The following is a 19,872-nucleotide window of genomic DNA, read 5'->3' on the forward strand; positions in this document are numbered from 1 at the left end:
ACCACTCAATTCCAGCGTTTTTCTGAGAGGTAAATATAAGTGGCTTCATGTTATTGACAGCAGTTCTGTGTTGGAGCTGGTTTGCCATCAGCCTTCAAGCCATGGTCCCAGGGTGTGTGACGGATGAATTGTCACTGCTTTGGTAAAAGCACTGGGACTTCTTCAGACTTATACTGCTCCTAGCTAGGAACAGCAGTTTAATGGGAAAGAGTCTGACTGTTTAAATAAAAATCCATGAGTTTGGGGGTCTGTGTAAGGGCACCACCATGCTTTGGAGCAGCCAGATGCTGTCAGGGAGAGCAGGGTGGAGCAGCAGAGCAGATAAAGCCTGGCTGGCAGGTGCCCACCTCTTCAGAGCCTTTCCTGAGGCAGAGGGATGTGGGAATGGCACCTTCTATCTCTTTTAGTGGTGGAGCTTTAACTTGACTTTACAAAGCACGATGGCTCTGTGTGCTGGGTGACTTGACACTGCTGTGGGTAATAAGTCACAAAGCCACTGCTCAGCACTGTGTTCCTGTACACCAAGGCACTGTGTTCTTCCTTAGTGTTTTTGAGAATTGATTTTCTAAATTGCGCTGATGTAGTTTTTGGAGATTTCTGCCAACTCTAACCACCTGATGATTGGGCTCAGTGAATATAATTATTTTAAATGAGGCCTAAAGCCCTGGGCCACCTGGCCTGAGATGCCTTAGACGGGAGAACTTGGAACTGAGCTTCCCTTGTATTTTGTTAGGGAAAGAAAAGTATGTGCATTGGGCAATCCAAGTCTTGGTTGGGTTGTGCTGCCTCTTGGGAGTGGTTCTGTTTCTCCTCTGATGCTGAAACTCCCACTGTAGTGAACTCTGGGGATGTGTTCTAGGTGAAATTACTTGTGGGTGCGGACTTTGGAAAAGATATTTGTAATATTTCTCTATATGCTAATGGAGTAGAAGAGAAGCATCAGAACCTATCAATGGCAGAGCTGTAGGACATTACCTAATCTCTTTTTTGTAGGTTGGAAGATTATGATGATCTCATGCTAATCTGGACACCCCAAAGTAAGACTCTGAAAAAAACCTTTGGTGAACATCTTCTTGTTGATCTCATGGAACATCAAGATGAAGAAAATAAGGCAGCTGTTTGTGAGGTCAGTCTGCCACGAGCTCTGGTTTCCTCTGATGTTGGTGATGTCCTGAGTGGCAGCTCACTCTAGCTCAGGGAATGAAATGAGCAGCTCACCTGTGAAAGGTAGAGCTCATGATCGGCACCCACTTGGTGCCCTTCACAGTGTAGTTTGTCTGTCTTTAGAAGTGATACCTCCAGTTCAGAAATGAAGTAGCAATTCCTTGTTCTTACGTGGATTCTTTTAAAGCAGTTGGGACCACTTCACCATCGTGAAGAACCCATGTTGCCACATGGGTGGCATGCATCATAGGTGACCTGTTTTCATTCCCAGAGAAAATGAGTAGCCAGTAATCCTTTCACAGTTTAAAATGCTGTAGATTTTTTCCATCTCCTGGCTCAGACAGTCAGATTTTTTGCTGAATTGGAGACAGAAACCCAGGAATTAATTTAAATAAGACAGAGGTGGTAATAATTATCCTACTGAAAATTCCTGTTAAGATTTTCCCGTGTTAGTAATTGTGCATGATATTGCAAGGTGATAGGCAACATAACCTCTTTAATTCCTGAAGTCTGTTTTCTGTGGCAAATGGTTTTATAAAGCTGCAACATGTAATCACTGCCATTGGGAGCCAAATGGGAAACAATACACCATTAGTGTAATGGCACATTGCAAAGGGCTGTTGCTATAAATAATACATTTCAGTTGCGTGTTCAGAGCTCCATGTGAGACCAGCAAAAGGTGTTTCAGGCCCTCAGAGTTTGTCCTCGCTGCTGCCACGGATTGGGAAGGCGCCTCCACGCAAACCACGATGGATGCCAATTTTCCCTGTGGAGAATGAAGCTGGCAGCCTCTTTTTGCACATATGGTAGATGGATTGGTTAATCAGCCTCTGCTGAGCCTTGGGCCTGAAATTACATAGCAGCCAGGCAACTGTGGTGCCCCAGCTTTGTCGGTTACACAAACAAGGCAAACAAACAATCACTTGTTTGAGGGCAGAAAAATTAAAGTCATACTTTTTGGGGTCTTTATTGGAGCGCTGATGGCCTGATAAAACAGCTGTACAAAAGCAGCCTTTGAGTTTTCATTAGGTTTATAAAGGCTTTCATTATGTGCATTAAGGTGGAAAGAAAATATGTTTTGATAATGTGTTTCACCAGATAGTTGTGTACAGTACTAAAAATTGAAGAACTTCCTTCTAGACTCGTGTTAACTTAGACCCAGAAACCCCCCAGCAGGCCAGTTGTCCGTGCTCAGAGGGCCTTGCTGAGGACTGCAGCCTGCTGGGAGCTCCAGCAGCAGTCAGACACCCGGGGCACCGTGGGTTTCAGCATTGCAGGGGTGCTGCCCCTTTCACATTTGCCAGAGCAGTTTGTTTTGAAGACCAGCTCTTGGAGTTCTTCAGAACTCAAAAGTATTTAGCACTTGTAATTGCTGCAAATAATACAAAGTACTGTGCTAGGTACCATGTATATAACATAGAATTGCTTTCTTGAGTGAATAATCTTATAGGATAATAAAATACACTTTTTAGTTTGTGCACAGTTTTAGCTAGAAAGCAGTGTCCAAAAATGAGTCAACAATTACAGCTAGCTGCATCCAGGTTTTAGTTCAGCTGAGCTGTAACTTAAAGCCAAATGATGCCTTTTTGGAGGTATATTTTTTATTTACTGTAACAAATGTTTTACTAAAATAATAGGTCATTATTTGGTCCATATATATAAACTTAATGCCCTTGCAAGTCATAGCTAACAGGAGACTTAGAAATCCTCAGAGGTCCTAATATACACATTACAAGGAAAAAAATAAAAAAGCTTCTTTAGGTTTTGCTGAAATAGTTCCTTTATACTGTTCCATTATGCACAGTCAGAGATGGAATGCTAGCTTTTGTTTCAGAAGTTTTTTGTTCATTTTTTTTTGTCCTGACCTAAAATCACAGGCTCTTCTGTGACGAGGCTTTTACATTTCAGGTTGATGGCACTGCAGTAGGATTCATGAGCTTATGTTCTCAAGTGAATGTTTCCTTGTTTCAAGAGTGTTTTGACTTAGGACCTTTCCATGGACTCTGTAAACAACATGCTGAAGATGTTCTCCAAGTGCCACGGAAGCCAAGTGTTCAAGAAGGTACCTGTATTCTAAAGTGCTAGATAGATTCAAGGTGTGTTAGTGTCTAGCTTCTGAGTAGGCTGTCCAGAAGGTTAGAAAAGGATATAGGTTTACTAGCAAGAAAACATAAATTCACCTATCTGTCTTGGAGCAGGTTGCCTGGGGTTTTTTAATTCAGGAGGGGAATTTTGATAACTGATGTTGGACTCAGAAGCCACTGTTGTTTGTGGGGAGCTAGCCTGTGCCAGCTGTGGGATAAACATGGGCTTCAAGTTTGAGAAAGCTGAAGCATGGGGTGTATTTTCTGTCAGTTAGATACAGTTGTGCTGTTCAGTGAAGATCTGATTTTGAAGTCTGCTGGTGTGTTGTCTGTCAGTAGCTGAGCAGCTGGTTACCCATGTCTGGTGTGTTGTCCTCTTGACTCACGTTGTCTTATTGCCTTGCGGTTCAGCTTCTGCTGCCTTTGCTTATTGTTTGCAGTCTCCTGGGTTACAAGATTTTGGGAGATCAGGGACTGTCTCTTGATTCTACTCTTATACTGGCCATGATACAGCAACACATCTACGGCCACCTTACCACAAGAGATAAAACCCATGAGTATGGCACCTGTTTGTACAACAGAAGTGTCACGTAAATGATTTACAGTTGTCATCTTTATTTTTCAGTGTCAAAAGGCTTTTTGTGCAGAAGGGCAACATTTTGCTGTCTACTAATTATCAGTAATGGAATAAAAAACCCCACCATTAGGTTATGTGTCTGCTTGTCTGAACACAAAGCAGCAGGCAAAAAAAGGCAACCAGGGAGCTGCAGGGCTGTTGCCAGCTGGTATCTCAGAGCTGGCAGTCATGGAACAGAAAAGGGAGAGGGGAAGGTCTTGGAGCTGCTTCTGTGGACTTCCCCTCCCCTGCAAAGAAGCATTTTGCTCACAGAGGATGGAGGAAGCTGCCTGTCTCCTCCTGTACCATCCTGTGTTCCTGCAGCTTAAGGAGTATCAGCTCAGAAGAGGTGACAGACATAGGTAGGAACAGAAATGAGACTGAGGAGGAACAGAGATCACTCATGCACTGGGGCCCCATCCTGGGCTGTCTGCTCTGGGTGACCCTGCTCGAGCAGGGGGCTTGGGCAAGGTGACCTCCGGGGCTCTCTCCCAGCCTTACCCATCCTGTGGCTGTTCCTGGTGTCTGCTTTCCTTCTCCAGGGACTGCAAGCTATAGGCTGTGTTCTGCAGCAAATTCTGTGCTGCTGAGCTTTTCCCTGAGTATGTGGTTACCAGTTCAGCAATACAGCTGTTACACACTTTTTATTTAGGGAATCTATGAGATGTTCTAACTGCGAAAACTTAGCACGAGCAGTCGTTGTGTTCAGGTTCTTGTGAATCTGGCATCTGAGTGATTCTTCAGGAATTTCTTAAGCAGCATGGTTAGCATCCTGTGTGTTTATCTCTTTTCCCCTCTCCATTTAAAAACTATGTTAGTTTTGATGGTTGATGCTAGTTTACAATGCTGTGGGTTGCCTTCAGGTAAGACCCCTTATTTGGAATGACAAGAGCAGCTGTGGGGAAAAAGAACTATTTGTAGACTTTCAAGTAGCTTGAGTTCAAATTGTTAATGATCTGACACCTGGGAAAAAACTTGAATATCATAAGCTGAGAGCCTGGCTCTGGTGCTATTTCTGGAGAGAGAGCAACTAGGAATTTAATGGTAAAATTTGCTGTATACTGCTCAGGAACATTAACTGTTATCACTGAATAGTAATTAAAATTATTATTGTAGCTTTGCACACTTCAGAATATAAACAATTATAAGATTAATATGTGTTGGTGTCCTGTAACAGTGTAAGTTGCTGTTCATACCTGCCAAACAGTGTGGCCAAAAAGGAGAGATGAAACTAAAGGCTGTCATAGTTGAATTTCAGAGAAAGGAAAGAGGAGACAAATCAAATATGCACTACCATTACTTGGATTTCTGATACCTGTTCAATAAGGCAGGAGCTTGTCACAAGAAATCTATTAGGGCTTATTGAGAATATATGCTTTATAGGATGGCTATTTGATAAGCAGCTTTTGTTTTTGCTGCTTGTTACTTATTTGATTTACAGCCATAAACTAAGTCTGCATTTTTCAAGCAGTTTGAATGAAAAACTCTTTGCCTCTGATTTGGGTTTCATTATTACATGACCTGTGACTTAAAATTCACTTCAGTATTCATTCATGAAAACTTTCTGGAAAAATGGTAATGTTTCAATTTTTTTTTCTTTTAAATTAAGAAGGGAAAGAAAAAAGCCCACTATTTTAAGAACTAAGTTTACTGTAAAAAAAATTACTGACCAACTAATAAGCACCATTCCCTTCCTCTGACTTCTTAATTCTCTTTTCAAATTACATCTTCAATAAAATTGTCTTGTTTGGAGTGGGTTGGGTTTTTCTGTAAATGTAGGGAATTGCATCCCAGTAGTTCATTGTCAAGCCTTTCCAACATAAGGGCCGGCTTGTATCTTTGAAATCTATTCTGGTGTCAGTTCTATCCAGGTTGTTGTTATTGCAAACCCATGGCTGATCACAGGAAGCTGTTTTGGTGAGTGCAGGGTTTCTGCAGGCCACTGCATTGGACACTTGCTGCCAGATTGTCCCCTGCTGTGAAGGCAGTGGAGGTTCACTGACCTGACATCCGTAGTGGTTCTGGACTTTGCTTTATTGAATCCAAAGGCTGGGAATTTAAAATGCAAGCTGCATTCCTTTGTACAGTAATTTTTATGTTTCCACATTTAAAAAGGATGCTTTCTCAAGCTCTTTAGCTTTTAAGTAGAGACCGTGGGTTGATATTATTTTTCCTTTCAAAATGTAATACTGAATAATAATGGAAGAGCATACAACAGTCTGTACTGATATGCCACTTAGGTTTCAGGGTAATTACAGTAATTTGGTCGTTACTCTATATGGCATCATGAATTAGTTGCTAGAAAACATGATGCAGTGGGAATGATTCAAGGGCTTTTCATCAGGCCTCATGGTGAACTGACTTCTTGATCCTGCTGACTGTACCTCAGCTAACAGCCCAGCAATCACAGAATTATTTTAATTTTCTCTTTGTTTGTGGTCCTTACTTGATTTAGTGGGACAGTATTGCTGCTCTTCCCAGTCACTCGTGTGCGGCGTGTGTGCAAACAGCGATGCAGCCGTGTCTGACAGGAGTGGATGGGGGAGCCATTAAAGATTTGCATTTTACTATAAAGTCAGAAACAACATATCAATATTTACATGACAACAAGAGACTTGTATTAATTAACTTCTGACACCTGCAAGGCTGTTTGTAATGAGAAATGGAGCTGGGTAATCAAGATGACATTTGATAATTTCTGTGAAGGCTCACATCTGTGGTACCCCAGAGAATCCAGGGCTCCTACCCCCCAGTGTTTCTCCTTGCCCTGCATGTTGTGTCTGCACTCCTTTTATTGACAGAGAAACAGATTTTCAGATAAAAGATAGGTTTTTTCTAAATACTTTTCGCTAAATTATTTTAAACCTTTGAGGTACTTAAAAAAAAAGATGGCCATTACTGTATGAAGAAATGCTTCTGTCTGTGAATGTAGCCCAGGGGGGTGTCCCAAGGCAAAGTTCAGAGAGAGGAGGGAAGAACTCTGTGTTCTGAAGACTTTGGTTTTTGTTCTTCCTGGAGCACAGAAACTGACTTCCTTGTGTTCTTGGAGCTTTCAAATGCAAGGATGTCCTTGCCTGGTGTGTTTTCTGCAGCAGTGATACCTATACCTCAAGAGCTTATTAGTTAAAATTAGCAGGCTTTAGTTTTAAATATAAAACCAAACTGTGAATGTATCAGCAAAACTAGTGAGGTGGCACTTAAGGAATGGCAGAACTGCTACCTGTAGGTTCAGGGGCTAAAAAGATAACAGCTGACTCTTGGCTTTGGTAACTTTGGTGGGTATTTGGAGCAATATGTAGGGTTCCCTGCTATTTCAATATTTCTTTTCCAAGTTGATGATTAAAATAATTTTCATCCATAACATTAAATGTAGCCTTTGATGCATTATCAGGTGATTTTTTTGTTCTGAATACTGTCCCCTCACATTTACTTTAGAGGCATAATCCTTCACCACATGGACTTGGGAACTGCTTTCTCTGGAGTGTGTAACATTTGCTGGAATGGCAGTTCCTGCTGTCTAGCAAGCAAGACGTTTTTATTAGGGTTTCTTAATATTTTAAATACTCTAGATTTAGCCTTGACCAGGGGAGTGAATAGCAAACCCCAGTGTATAGTGATATTTACATAATGTCCCTAAGATGTGCTTGCGTTGATTGGTTAAGCACTTGCCCAGGAATGCTGTATGAATGCTGTGTATGTGTGTATATGTGTCTGTAGCATTGTGTATGTGTGTCTCAGCAGTTGGTGTTTAAATATTGATTCATGACAACTACGACTAACTTCATCCTTTCACCTTAGTTGTCTGTTTGCCCACAAAAACATCCTTACTCAGGTGGGAGTGACTTAGCCTGCAGTGTTACTGCAGTGTTACTGAGGATGGTGGGAAGGTCTGTCAGCAGATTCAACCTGGTTTCCATTGCTTTGGTTGTCAAGTGCCTTGTGGATTGCTTTTATTCCTTTTCACAGTGCTGGTGTCTAAAAGCTTGCCAACGCCTGGGGTCACTACTGCTGTGGGAGTTCCTCATGTGTCTCAAGCAAGTGTCTGTTTTTGGCACAAAAATCATACCCATACACAAAGTTGCAATGGCTGACCAAGTGCTTTCAAGCAGTTCCTTCAGCATGGAAGGAGAGTGGCATAGGAGAGATATTCTTAGAGGAGAAGGAGGAAATGGACAAAGAGCAACAACTTCTACGCAAAGTAAAACAGCATTTAAAGGACTGATTAGGTTTAGCAATTGAGAAGCAAGTTTAAGTCCCTGTATCTTGTCCCTCTTTGCACCAGTAAGAGTTCTGACTCAGCTAGGGAGTTGATCTTAATCTGAATTTCAGTTCTTTTAGAAGAACTAATCTGAGAATGAAGAGCCTTTGCTTGTCCTTGTGATCACGAGAAAATGAGTTAATGACAGGTGTGGGGTTTAAGATACCAATCAATACACTGACTCCTGTTTTTTCAGCTCAGATGGGGTAAAAATTTGACATATAATACATGATTTAAGAATTACTTCCGAACTGTCTTGTTCAGGTCTTATTTTACAACTAATTCCCCGGGGTATTTTTGCTTAGAAATTGAATGGTCTAATGAAGTTCTAGACAAGCAGCTATAGGAGGGTCTATATTAACTGTGGTTATGAAAAATATATCTCTTGATAGAGGTAGCCTTGCCTGTTCCAGCTATTGCTGTGGTTCTGAGGGTTAAACTCACTTTATTAAGCCTTATGCACTTAGTCTGTTTGTTTTTTTTTACTCAGGTGAAGATGAAAGCAACCAAACAAGTCAAAAAGCAGCTCCTGTTTCACGTGGGGACTTGGAACGTGTTCCCGGTCCAGATGCAGCTGTGCAGGTAATGCTGCTGTGCCCAGCAGTGCTAATCCCTCCAGGAGCTGCCAAGGAGCAAGGCTGGCAGAGATGAGGACAGGTGGTACTGCTGATTTCCTGTCCCCTGCACGGGCCCACAGGTGCCTGCTGTGGTGCCTGGATCAGAACCTGCTCTGGCTGGGGTCTGGAGGGAGGTGGGCACACTTAGTGCTTGGGTGAACTTTCCCATCCAGTTCCTCTTGAGCAGCCAGGCAGCACAGGGGTGGGAATGGAGGGTTCCTGAGAGGAGAGACAGCACGGGGCCCTTAAATAATGAAAATACCTTCTGAAAAGTTGTAATTCTGCTTTGTTCCTGTTGCAGGAAGACGAGGCCACCACTGTTTCCCAGACTGAGCTGCCATTGGATGATGGCAGCACCAGAGATTTGAAAGCCTCAGAGACACGTCCCTTTGAAACCGAGGAGGAAGGAGCTTTTCGTCCAGTGTACAGAGGAGCTTCCAATGCCTTCTGTATCCGTCTGTTATGTATTGATGAGGCCTATGAAACCAGGTGAGCATGAACAACCTGTTATCCTGCTGATGACCATTTGCCACGTTACATCTTTAGAGCAAACCAGAAAGTGACAGCACCTGCTGCACTTGGGTGGGAGTTCTTCTGACCCCTGTTTCTGTCTGTTCCTTTTACCTCCAGTAATAACTTCTCAGCCTCCAGCTGCAGCTTCTCATCTCTGATAGGCCTGTGGGGACAAAACGTGAGGAATGCATTTTTTTGTTGGAAAAAAATGTTAGTTGAAGTTACGGAAGAAGGCGTCTCCTTCCCTGAAGAAACACTAATTCCAAAGCTGACTAGCTGGGAGAGGAGCCAAATGTCACAGTACTAGTCATCTCCCTGGATGGGGCAATAAAGCTGGTTTTTGCTCTGCAAGTCATTCTAAACACTCAGTCTCGAGGAATTGATTCCATATTCTAGGATCTGCTACAGTGGGGGACAAAGGGTTTTTCTTTTAAGATTGTTGATGCTGACCTTGGACTCTTAGATCCTGGTGGATTAGAACAAGGCTGTAAATGGGATATAGACACTTATTTCCCAAATTTCTCTGTACACTTAGAAAGCAAACCTATATTAAATCACATCAGCAGAAGCTTCTTCAGGAACTTTGTCCCTTTCTGATCATAAACGAGCCCTGCTCTTTTTAGAGAACGTACTTACAAAAAGTAGACAAAACAGTTGAGCACACCCAGGATCTTCCATGCTTTCAGATCCATGTCATGTCTGCAGACACCAGGTATCAGGAGTATCAGGTGTAAGGATTTCATAGATGCTGAGTTGGACATCTGTAGTGCTGTCTGAAAAACATCTTTCTGCTTGTAGTAGTAGTCATTGGTGACTGACAACTCCTGAACTTCTCTGGCTTAAAGCAAGTTTAGGAGTAAACTTGTTTAAGAATAAAAAGGAGAATTCCTTGAAAACTAATTCTATTTATTAAGCTCTTTTTTTACTAAGGAGGGGACATACCCAAGGGGATTGAACTCTGAGTCTGCTGCAAATGCAAACATCTGAAGTTACCAAAGCAAACACATGGCCTTGGTGCATATTTCCCAAGTGATACACCCAGTAATATAGCTTGAGTTGGTTAGGAACTAGTTTAGAGAGAAATGGAGTGCTAGAAGTCTGTGCTGTACTTAAGAAAACACTGATCAATGAATGTGCAATAGAACAATTACACTGCAGAAAGGCTGTTCCAGAACAGTTAATTTATGGACGATCTAGTGTAAAATAAAATTCAAGCAGGATAATTATTGAAAAATAAAATAGCTATATTCTAATATAATACACTGAGGTGAGGTATTTGCTCTGGAATGGCTCCATTATACTGAAATAGCAGTTCAAAGCTGTGATGGAGACCTATGTCAGGACATAATCTCTGTAGACTTCTCAAGTTCTCTGCCCATAGTATCCTGCTTAGGATAAGGGTCTGTCCCTTTTTTTGCTCCCTTCTGACACTGTACTTTGTGTCTACCATTGTTTCTGTTCAAGACCTTTCTCGCTGCATTTATCATTCAATGCTGTGATCCCAGTCTCTTTTCCCTGGAGACATCTCTGGAACAGTGTGGATTCCAAGATGGGTATCTAGAGGAGATAACATTCCTGTCTGAGCACTTCTCCTAAGATTGTCAGGCACGATACTCTGCTCACAGCTGAGGAATCTGTAGATTTGTTTTCAGATGTTTTGCTTGTATGCTTCCCTGGCTTGCCTTTGCTTGGTCCACCTGTTGGTACAAGAAGCATTAGCAAAGCAAGTATGTGTAAAGGAGGGCAGGAAGTCATCCTGACTGCAGCTTGGAATCTTGTCCCAAGGGAGCTCCTGCTGGCCCTGCAGAGCATGGGCCCAGAAATAGCAGTTGAGTTGAAGTGTAGGTGTGATTGCATCTTAGCCCTGAGGGAATTGTTACCCAGCAAAGCTGCTAAATGTTTCCATCTCCTAAATCCAGAATTGTTATGTGGTTTGTTAGTGCACTGACAGTGAAATGTGAAGGAACTGAACTGCTGGTTTATCTGCAGATATCTAATACCTTTCTAAGCCCCCTGAAAAGTCTTACACCTCCATTCTTGTGGTCCTTGCTGCCAAGAAGGTATTGGGTACCAGAGAGAGAAAACTACATTGCAGTGGCATTTTTCCTTTCCCCTGCTTAGCTATTCTATTAACTAGTTTTAAAGATGTATTATATGGGTGAATATAGAATACCCCTATCCTGATCTGTCCTTACAGCTTTGTTTTGAGTTTTCATTCAAACATAGATATTGTAATAAGAAATTTTCTCTTTTCAGTTAGATTATTGAGGTAATTAAAGGGAACTTAGAGGTCTTGGGGAAGGGATTTACCAGTGGTTTTAGGTAATGTATCTATAGTGAACTTCTTCAAAAGATAGATTTTTACAATGGAAAACTATTTTATAAAGCTTTATCTTAACTTTGGGCTTAGAGCTGTTTGATATCCTTATACATGGGAGAAACAGGAAGGATTTGCTAGTTTCTCACTCTCATGTAGTTTTAAAGTGAAATGTCACAATTTGCTGTTACCATGGAGAAGAGAGTGGGATTACTCTAAGTCAGTAGGTGAGAAGTGGAAAGAAGTGTTCAAAAACAATTCAAAGTATTGATGTTCCTGTTAGTCTACTGAAGCACATCTGACAGGTTTTCCTGAGTGGAAAGTCACAGAGCTCTTGCTACTCTGGCTATTATGGAATAGAACAACTACTGTTGTAACCTCAGTGTTTGCTGTATACCAGTGCTGCTGTGACAGTCCAGGAATGGCTTCTGAAAAGCTTGGAGTCAACAGGATGAGAGCCAATGGGGTTTTTTTCCCCTTTCAGTGAAGAGCCTCTTGTTTTGGTATGATGTCAAACCTTCTGGTTATAGTGGTGCTTTAAGTACTAGAAGTCACAAATTGCTGTGCAGCATGCACGTCAGTAGTTGCTTATTGATGATCACTCAGGACTGTCTGATTAGCTGTGAATAAATGTTCCTGCACTTGGAGCTGTAAATATCACAATGTATAGGCTCTGACTGATCTGTCCTTTATTGACCAATGTCTTCTCCTCGTTGCAGGTCACTGGATTTTTTGCATTATGCTTTTGAGGTTTTCCCAGTGAGTATAATCGAGGTTCTAAGGCTTGTATGTGTGGGTGGTGGGACAGCAGTGCAGTTGGCAGCCAGAGGGTTTGGGAGTCAGTGCCCACGGGAGTGTGCTGTGCCTGGTTACCCTGGGCTGAGTTACTACTCTCCTTGGCTACTTCAGGACTTTATGGATTGCATACCAAAGTCCTTTGTCTATCACAGAATCCCAAAACGGTTTGGTTTGCAAAGGACTTTAAAGACCATCTCTTTCCACACCCCTGCCATGGGCAGGGACACCTTCTGCTATCCCAGGTTGCTCCAAGCCCTGTCCAATGTGGCCTTGGACTCTTCCAGGGATGGGGCAGCCACAGCTTCTCTGGGCAACCTGTGCCAGGGCCTCCCCACCCTCACAGCTGAGAATTTTTTCTTAATATCTGATTTAAACCTACTCTGTCTGTTTGAAACCATTCACCCTTGTTCTGTCTCTCCATGTCCTTGTAAATAGTTTTTCTAGTTTGTTCTGTAAGGACCTCTCAGAGATGCCAGTCTAGAAAAGAAATGCTTCAAACTCCTTTAAAAACATGTATAGATCCAGACTGTACCTAAATTAAAAATAAAATCAGGGAAAATTATATTAGGTGGAGTTAAAGCCTATAAAAGTGGTATTAGGGAGCTCCACAGTATTTGCCTGTGGACTGAACAGCGTTGCTGTGAATTCAGACACTGGTGGAAGGGAGCACTTGAACAGTAATGGACAGTTATTTGTGGCAGGCAGATTTATCTCCTGAGGATGCTCTTCTTCCTCAGAGAGCATTTGTTGGAGACTCCTGCGTTGGTTTGCACCTCTGCAGCCTTTACAGCACAGCTCTCTGGACAATTGCATGGACTGCCAATGCAGTGTCTGTGTGTGTATGGACACCAGCAGTGACAGCTTTGGGACAGGCTGTGCCCATACAGACTGGTGTTCCTAGTCTGCTGTGCCTGCAGTGCCAACCAAGCTGTGCCTGCACACTGGCTGTGCAGGACTGTGGCATGTGCTGCACTTGTCCACCAAGGGATCCCAGGCAGACACATTGTCCTGAGGTTGTGCTGCAAAAGGAAAGTAAGGTAGAAAAAAGGATCTTTTAAGGCAAAAGATAAATGTGGGCAGGGAGATAATGTTCCTGCTAGGCAGTTGGACCAGAGGGTCATTGTAAGTCCCTTCCAGCTGAAATACTCTACTGAGGAAGAAAAGAGTGGGGGAAGGGAAAAAGGGGACTGCTAGGGAATATCAGAGTATCAGTTAATGAGCCTTTACTATAGGGGCTAAAAGACCCACTTCTGTGAGCCCATCAGTTCCTTTGTGCTGTGCAGGCAGAGCAGTGCTGGGGGGAGTGTGCAGTGTAAGCCCCATGGTCAGTGTTGTCCGTCTGCTCTAGTCAGGGGGGTTTGTGCAAAGCTTACACAGATCACCAAGAACCTTTCTTTACTGCCTGCAAATCTTTTTCAGGACAGAGACTTCTGTGTCATCCTGGTGCCCCATCATGTGCTGGAGTTCCCCCTGCTGCAGAGTTTTGCTCGAGCTGTCCCTTTCTGCACGTCCAGCCTGGGCCGTGAGCTGTACGTGTTGCACCGTGCGGGATTGCTCACGTGAGTGTGTGCCTGGGGACAGCACTGCTGGGCTCTGAATGCTGGGGGATAGACTTGCACCAGGCAGCCTGACACCACAGGGGTGTGCCTTTGCTATCCCAGCCCAACCTGGTGGTTCTGCAAGGTATGACAGAACATCTTGTAAAAATGGAAGCTTCTTGAATGGCACAGAACTGTGCCTGAAGCAATGGGGAGCAGAGCTAAATACCTCAGTCTGCAGTAGCAGTACTGCAGCTGTCTTTGCTGCCTGTCCTGGGGTGCGTGCCAGGCCTAGTCAGCTGCATGTCCACAGCACTATATGAGATAGCACATGAACATATTATATTTGTTTGTAGTGAAATGAAGTAGTAACTGACATGACTTTTTTAATGGAACAAAACTGAGGTAATTACAACTGTGAAAGCAAGCAGTCTTCTGATGCCAGCACTGTATATAGTTTCCTTTAAGTAAAACCAAAGTTCAGCAAGAGGATTCCTTTAAAATTTGTATGTACAGTGCTCAGGTCAGTAAGAGGAATGCTTTTGCAGACCAGCAGCTCCTTGGAGTTCCTGTGTTGTGGCCAAGGCCAGTAGAGGAACACAGTGTTGTTTGGCCTCTGGGATATGGGTCAGGCTGTGTGGCATTGATACCTGATAGCCTGGCATAGATTTAATTCTTGGAAACATGCTATGGCTCTTAAGGGAACTGCAGGGCATGTTTCTGGAACATGCAGAACACAGCAGTAACCTCATTGAGTACCTGTTTTATAACACTTAGCTGTCTTATTTTTAGTGTTGCATCACTTATTTCATGCCTTCAGTGTCTGTGACTCTCTGAATGCTTCTGTAGGCAGAGATACTGGTGAAGTGGGGCAGCAAACCTTTCTTGCTGTGACTTCTGTTATGTGGAGTGAGTTTTCCAAAGCTCTGTTTGTATATCACGTATATCCTGGCCCAAACACCAAGCTTAAATTGTGGCACAGTTGGAGACTTTCTCTTTCTTTGTGTCTTAATGTAGCTAAATACTGTGTGGTTTCAGAGAAATACTCCTGGTTTAATTGCATACTTGATCATCTTCGGTGGTACACAAATAGCTCATGCAGGACCTGACCAGCTACTCTTGGACCTGTGCAGAAGCTTTATACCCTGGGATGAAATTGGGCTTCTGGGTCCTGTGTAAGAATCCAGCTGGCTGGAGAGAAAGCCACTGGAGTAATTCCTGGTAGTCTCAGGCACAGCTGCTCAGTAATACACCAGTAGGGTTGGGAGTCATATGTCCTCCTGTGATTTTGATCAAAATTAAACTGGTTATGGAGGTTTTTCAAAAAACCCTCACAATTCCGATTAAACTGTGCATATTCCAAATGACACCAACCCTTCCATGAAAACAAAATAGGATCATTAGTAGCATTTTCCAAATCCCCTTGCAGCTGTGCAGGATAGTAAGGAAAAATAGCTGTTCATTGAGGTTCAGGATCAGAAGAGCTTTGGAAGAGCCCAGATGATGCTTTTGGAAAGTTTCTGGAGAACAAAACCCACAGGGTTCAGCAGCACATACTCTCTTGGAAATAAGTGAAATCTGAGAAAGTAAAAGATGAATATATTGTACTTGAACCAATGGCTTTCAAAAGCATGTGAGTGAAAAGAAAGTCACAGAAAATGGATTAAAAGAAAAACAGGGGTAAGAAGATGGGAATATGAAGACCTGAAAGGGCAAAGTCACAAGAGGCACAGACACAAAATGAGCTCCTGATTAGTACAGATTGTAAAAGGAATAAAAAAAAGTGTTAAGTACACAAAAAGTAAGAGTGGAGCAAATGGAAGTGTGAGTCTGCTACTTAACAGTGAAGGAGAAAAAAATAACAGATGACAAGGTGTAGGCTGAGATGCCTAATGGATACTTTCCCTCAATTTTCAGTGAAAAGCATAATAATGCCCTGGTCTCTGAGCAGTCAAAGGACTTGGGCATGTAGAATGAGTTAATTCATTGCTGGGAGAGAAATGAGTACAGTCCTTGGGTAGCCCTTCCTCCTGTTTCATGCTCACAGTGGAGCAGTGTTTATTTAAAAAGAAAACCAGAACAGTTTCACCTTTTTGCATGTTTTTGTCACGTTAAAGATGTAGTTCCTTATTGGCACAACTGCCTTCCCTGGGCATGAGTGGGGAGCCAAGCTTGTGGGCTGGGCTCGGGAGGGGCCTGCTCAGGGGCTGCAGGGTGAGCTGTGGTGCTGGTCCTGCTGCCCATCATCCTCCTCACGTGTTTGGGCTTGCAGTTAATGGTGGACATGCGCTAGAAACTGGGGAAGCTAAGCTGATGCTTGCTTAGTTCAGGATTAGTTTGCAATTTAGTAATCAAGTGTATATTTTTGAGCACTCAGAAATGGTCAATGGATTGAGCTGTGAAACTTCCTATAACATGCCAGATACTTGGTGGGTTTGGGTTTTTTGAAGTACCAGTGCTGTTCATTAAACCCATTCCAGAGGATCCATCTCCATGTGAGTGGGACTGAGGCTGAAGAATGGCACACCTGCTTTTAGTTGGAGGCAAAAAGAACGGGAATGAAAATTATACTGCGTGAATTTCAAGTTTTTAACTGTTGGTGAAAGAACTTCAGTTTTGGAAGTGAAGCTGTAGTTCAGTCCCTTGAACAGCACTCTACAAGTGTTTATTACACGAGCTCTGTGTAACCAGGAAGGGTCACTGCCTTTAACAGGCAATGGGAGAGTTTCTCAGCTGCTGTGGACTGCCACTGTGAAGGGAATTTTGCTGCTCATTAGTGGGTGGGAAGATGTTTCCTCACAGTGTCTAAAGGAGCTAAGTGCCAGGCCATTGCTGTCTGTGGCTAACGTGCACACATTGCATAGGCATTCTGATACTGTGTCACTGCTCTGTGATTACTAATTGGCACTCTGTGCTTCTCAGAGGCGTTCCAGTCATGGAAATTTATCCTTGTGCTACTGTTTGGAGAACCAGGGCCGAACACAAATGTTAGTAATTTGTTCTTGGGGAAATTCATGTTCCTGCCTTGTGTACCATTTCCAAGGATGACAGCTGGCTGTTTTATCTTTCTCTTCCCTTTTTTCTTTTACTTGCCTTTCTCTGTTGTTCTCCTTTCCCCATGTGCAGCAGTGTGTAGTTACAGATTCCACATTGACTTTAAGGTTCCCTGCCTCCCTTTCCTGCCAGCTCTTACTCACATGAAGGCGGGTGATACCTGTGGTTATAGGTCACCATTTGCCATATGACATAGGGCTGTAGGTGCACGAAAACTGAGTGTTTAGTAGCAGATAAAGCAGGATTCTGGAGCTGTCTCAAGCAGATGCTCTGGGATATCTTCTCTTACTGTGCAATAAGTTAATGTCTACATTTGGAACAACAGTCATTTAGCAAGCAGTTTCAACTTCTGCAAGATGTGGGAGGTTCTTGTGGAGGGCATGTTGTGTTAAGCCTGGCAATTGCCTTTACTTTGTCATAGTGAACCTTAATTCTCTTTTTTAGGTCATTTAACGTAAGAAGGGCAACAACCAATGACCTACTTGGTATCAAAACACTTGCTGAAACCCTTAGCTTGAATGAAAGGATATGGAACGACTGCAAGATATTCACTCAGGCTCGCAGGGATCCTGTGAGTATTTGTTGCAAACGTGGGTACAAATCTTTCCTAAGATCAGGACCAAAGTGGCTGAGTTTGTAGCACTCCTGTAGCAGTTAGATCCAAACTGAAACTTCAGTGTGGGAAAGGTCTGTGTGTCCAGAGTCCAGCCATATACACTGCTCAGTGCCCCTCGTGGGGAGCACACTGGTTTAACTGGGGTGGTGCCTAGAGGTACACTGGGAGGAGGGTGGTTTCAACTGTGACTGCTACCGTCCAAAGGCTTCTGCTGAAATCACACATGTACCTGTTGCTTTTGCCTTGCAGGATGGGATGCCAGTACAGGCTTTTGTAGCAGAAGTTTTGGATCAAATTGTCGGTGTCTCTGTCATTAGGGATGAAATGGTAAATTCTGTTTGTGTTCCATGAGCGCTGTCACTTGGCCCTCACACTAAAGGCTGAGTTTTGTGCTTGCCACTATGTGTGCCTAACAGTGTCTGTAAAAATACTGCTTCTAGAAACTCCCTGTCTCTCTGTCCTGACTATGTACAGTGTATTGCTCCCCTTCTCTCACATGACTGGCACACAGATATAGAAATCATCCTGTTATTTGCAAGAAGTTGCTGATATGTTGTGGAAGTTTACCTCCTGCACTTTTTCGGTGCTCTAGTGCAAAGCCATTCTGCCTCTAAATATGTTTAATCACTAATTTCTCCCCTAATTTCCAACTCAATAAGCCACACGTGCTGTAAAAAGCAGTAGTTCTTCTAGATTTACTTCTGTAACGTTTTTTTCCAACAGTAGATCGAATGATTGTGAATCACACACTATAAAACAAAGGACAGCATATGCTCTAATGGAGTACAAAAAAGCATGTTGCACATTATTATTGAAAAGTAAACATTCTCTAAGGTTACCTGTGTAGCATTCTGCTAGGACTGAAAAGGTGATTTTAGATTGTTCAGCAGCTCTAATGCTCAGTTTTCAAAATAGAGTAGTCAGTCATTTTCCAAAATAGCTCTTAGTTTAATTGAGAACACTGAGATAAGAGGATATATTGAGTGTATAAACTTGCAAAAATCAGCTTATCAGTTCAACAGGGAAGAGTTATTGGAGGGTATTTCTTGCACAGCTCCCTCTGGAGTTCCCTTTTTCAGCTGGAATTGGGTGAGAGGACAGTCTGGGCTTCTCTCTCTTGAACTCAGCAAAATCTGTGTCAGACCTTGGTGGGAAGGGGTCAGGTCTGCATCCCTTACAAATGAGGGCAGACAAGCTGCAAGAATAGGTTTTGATACAATGAAATTTAATTGAGAACAAAGGCATTTGATGTCAGTGTTCAAATGTTCCTTAATTGATAGGACTGGCCCTTGCTAAAATCCTGCCAAGGTAGCTGCTGATCTCTGCTGATTCCCAACTGTTTCGCTTTCCAGGATATCGAGTATGTTCGATCACGTTACAACATTGAAGATTTTATTCATTTTAATTGCCACCAGCAAGAAGAACATGGACATCTTTGCCACTTTGTCTTAAATCCTGTGTTTCATCGCTATACAAAACACTTTCTAAAGGAGATCCTTCGCTTGGCACACAAATCTGCTCTTTACTATCCTGTTTATCCACAGTATGTGGAAGGCAAGGTAAGGAGAAAATAATTTGTTTCTTGTGTTAAATATTGCTGCCTTCGCTCACTTTATTTTTTTCTTTGCTTCTGTGAATGACTGCAAACAGGAGTTTTTGTGGCAACCTGCAGCAAACCGCTTTGTTCTTCTTGCCTGACATAATCTGCACTTGTGGGCACAGCTGTCACCTAGTGGGGCTGGTCTGTGACATGTGAGTCCAGACTCACCAGTGTCTTGAGCAAGCTTCTGGGGGAACAGGGATCGGAAGTGTCCTTGGCCTTGGCTCTTTGCCTAGCATGAGGATAATGTACCCTGAGTAAATGCAAAGGATAATCTTAAATACATACTGGTGGCTTAAAAACTCTTCAAAAGCGATTTAGGTGCTCTAGACTCTTTGACCAAAAGTCAGTGGGACTCAGGCACCTCACTGGCTTTGAAAATGGGACTTGTGTTTCTGCAAGTGTCACAGGAGAGGCATAAGAACTGGATCTCTCCTAACAGAGAAAATCCATTTCTGAGGAGAATGTAATATGTGGAAGCAAACCCAAAGATTCTTTCAGAAATACATGTGCTGTGTCATTGGTCTCAAAGAAGGGAACACAAGGTAAAACTTGCAAGCCTGTGTAGCCATCTAGAGTTCCCATCTGGCCCAGGCTGGTCAGCCGGGCTCCTGCCAGCACTGCTGGAAACACAGGGCGTGTCCCGAGGGCAGTTCATCCCCCGGTCATCCCTGCCTGTCTCAGGACAGACAGAACT

General features: G+C 43.0%; 1 protein-coding gene across 5 annotated transcripts in view; it reads left to right on the forward strand.

Annotated features, from left to right (window-relative positions):
- CFAP61 (cilia and flagella associated protein 61) overlaps nucleotides 1–19,872 on the forward strand; it is a 96,369-nt gene that overhangs the window by 12,003 nt on the left and 64,494 nt on the right. For all 5 annotated transcript variants that reach the window (XM_017837407.1, XM_017837406.1, XM_017837409.1 and 2 more), the window contains 9 exons: nucleotides 994–1,126; nucleotides 3,073–3,226; nucleotides 8,613–8,704; nucleotides 9,041–9,228; nucleotides 12,289–12,328; nucleotides 13,787–13,926; nucleotides 17,404–17,530; nucleotides 17,825–17,902; nucleotides 18,928–19,134. In XM_017837407.1, the coding sequence (XP_017692896.1) occupies nucleotides 994–1,126; nucleotides 3,073–3,226; nucleotides 8,613–8,704; nucleotides 9,041–9,228; nucleotides 12,289–12,328; nucleotides 13,787–13,926; nucleotides 17,404–17,530; nucleotides 17,825–17,902; nucleotides 18,928–19,134 (1,159 nt within the window). The remainder of the gene's footprint in view (nucleotides 1–993; nucleotides 1,127–3,072; nucleotides 3,227–8,612; nucleotides 8,705–9,040; nucleotides 9,229–12,288; nucleotides 12,329–13,786; nucleotides 13,927–17,403; nucleotides 17,531–17,824; nucleotides 17,903–18,927; nucleotides 19,135–19,872) is intronic.

This window comes from Lepidothrix coronata, unplaced genomic scaffold, assembly GCF_001604755.1.
Source record: "Lepidothrix coronata isolate B3197 unplaced genomic scaffold, Lepidothrix_coronata-1.0 Scaffold304, whole genome shotgun sequence".
In the NCBI taxonomy this organism is placed as follows: Eukaryota; Metazoa; Chordata; class Aves; order Passeriformes; family Pipridae; genus Lepidothrix; species Lepidothrix coronata.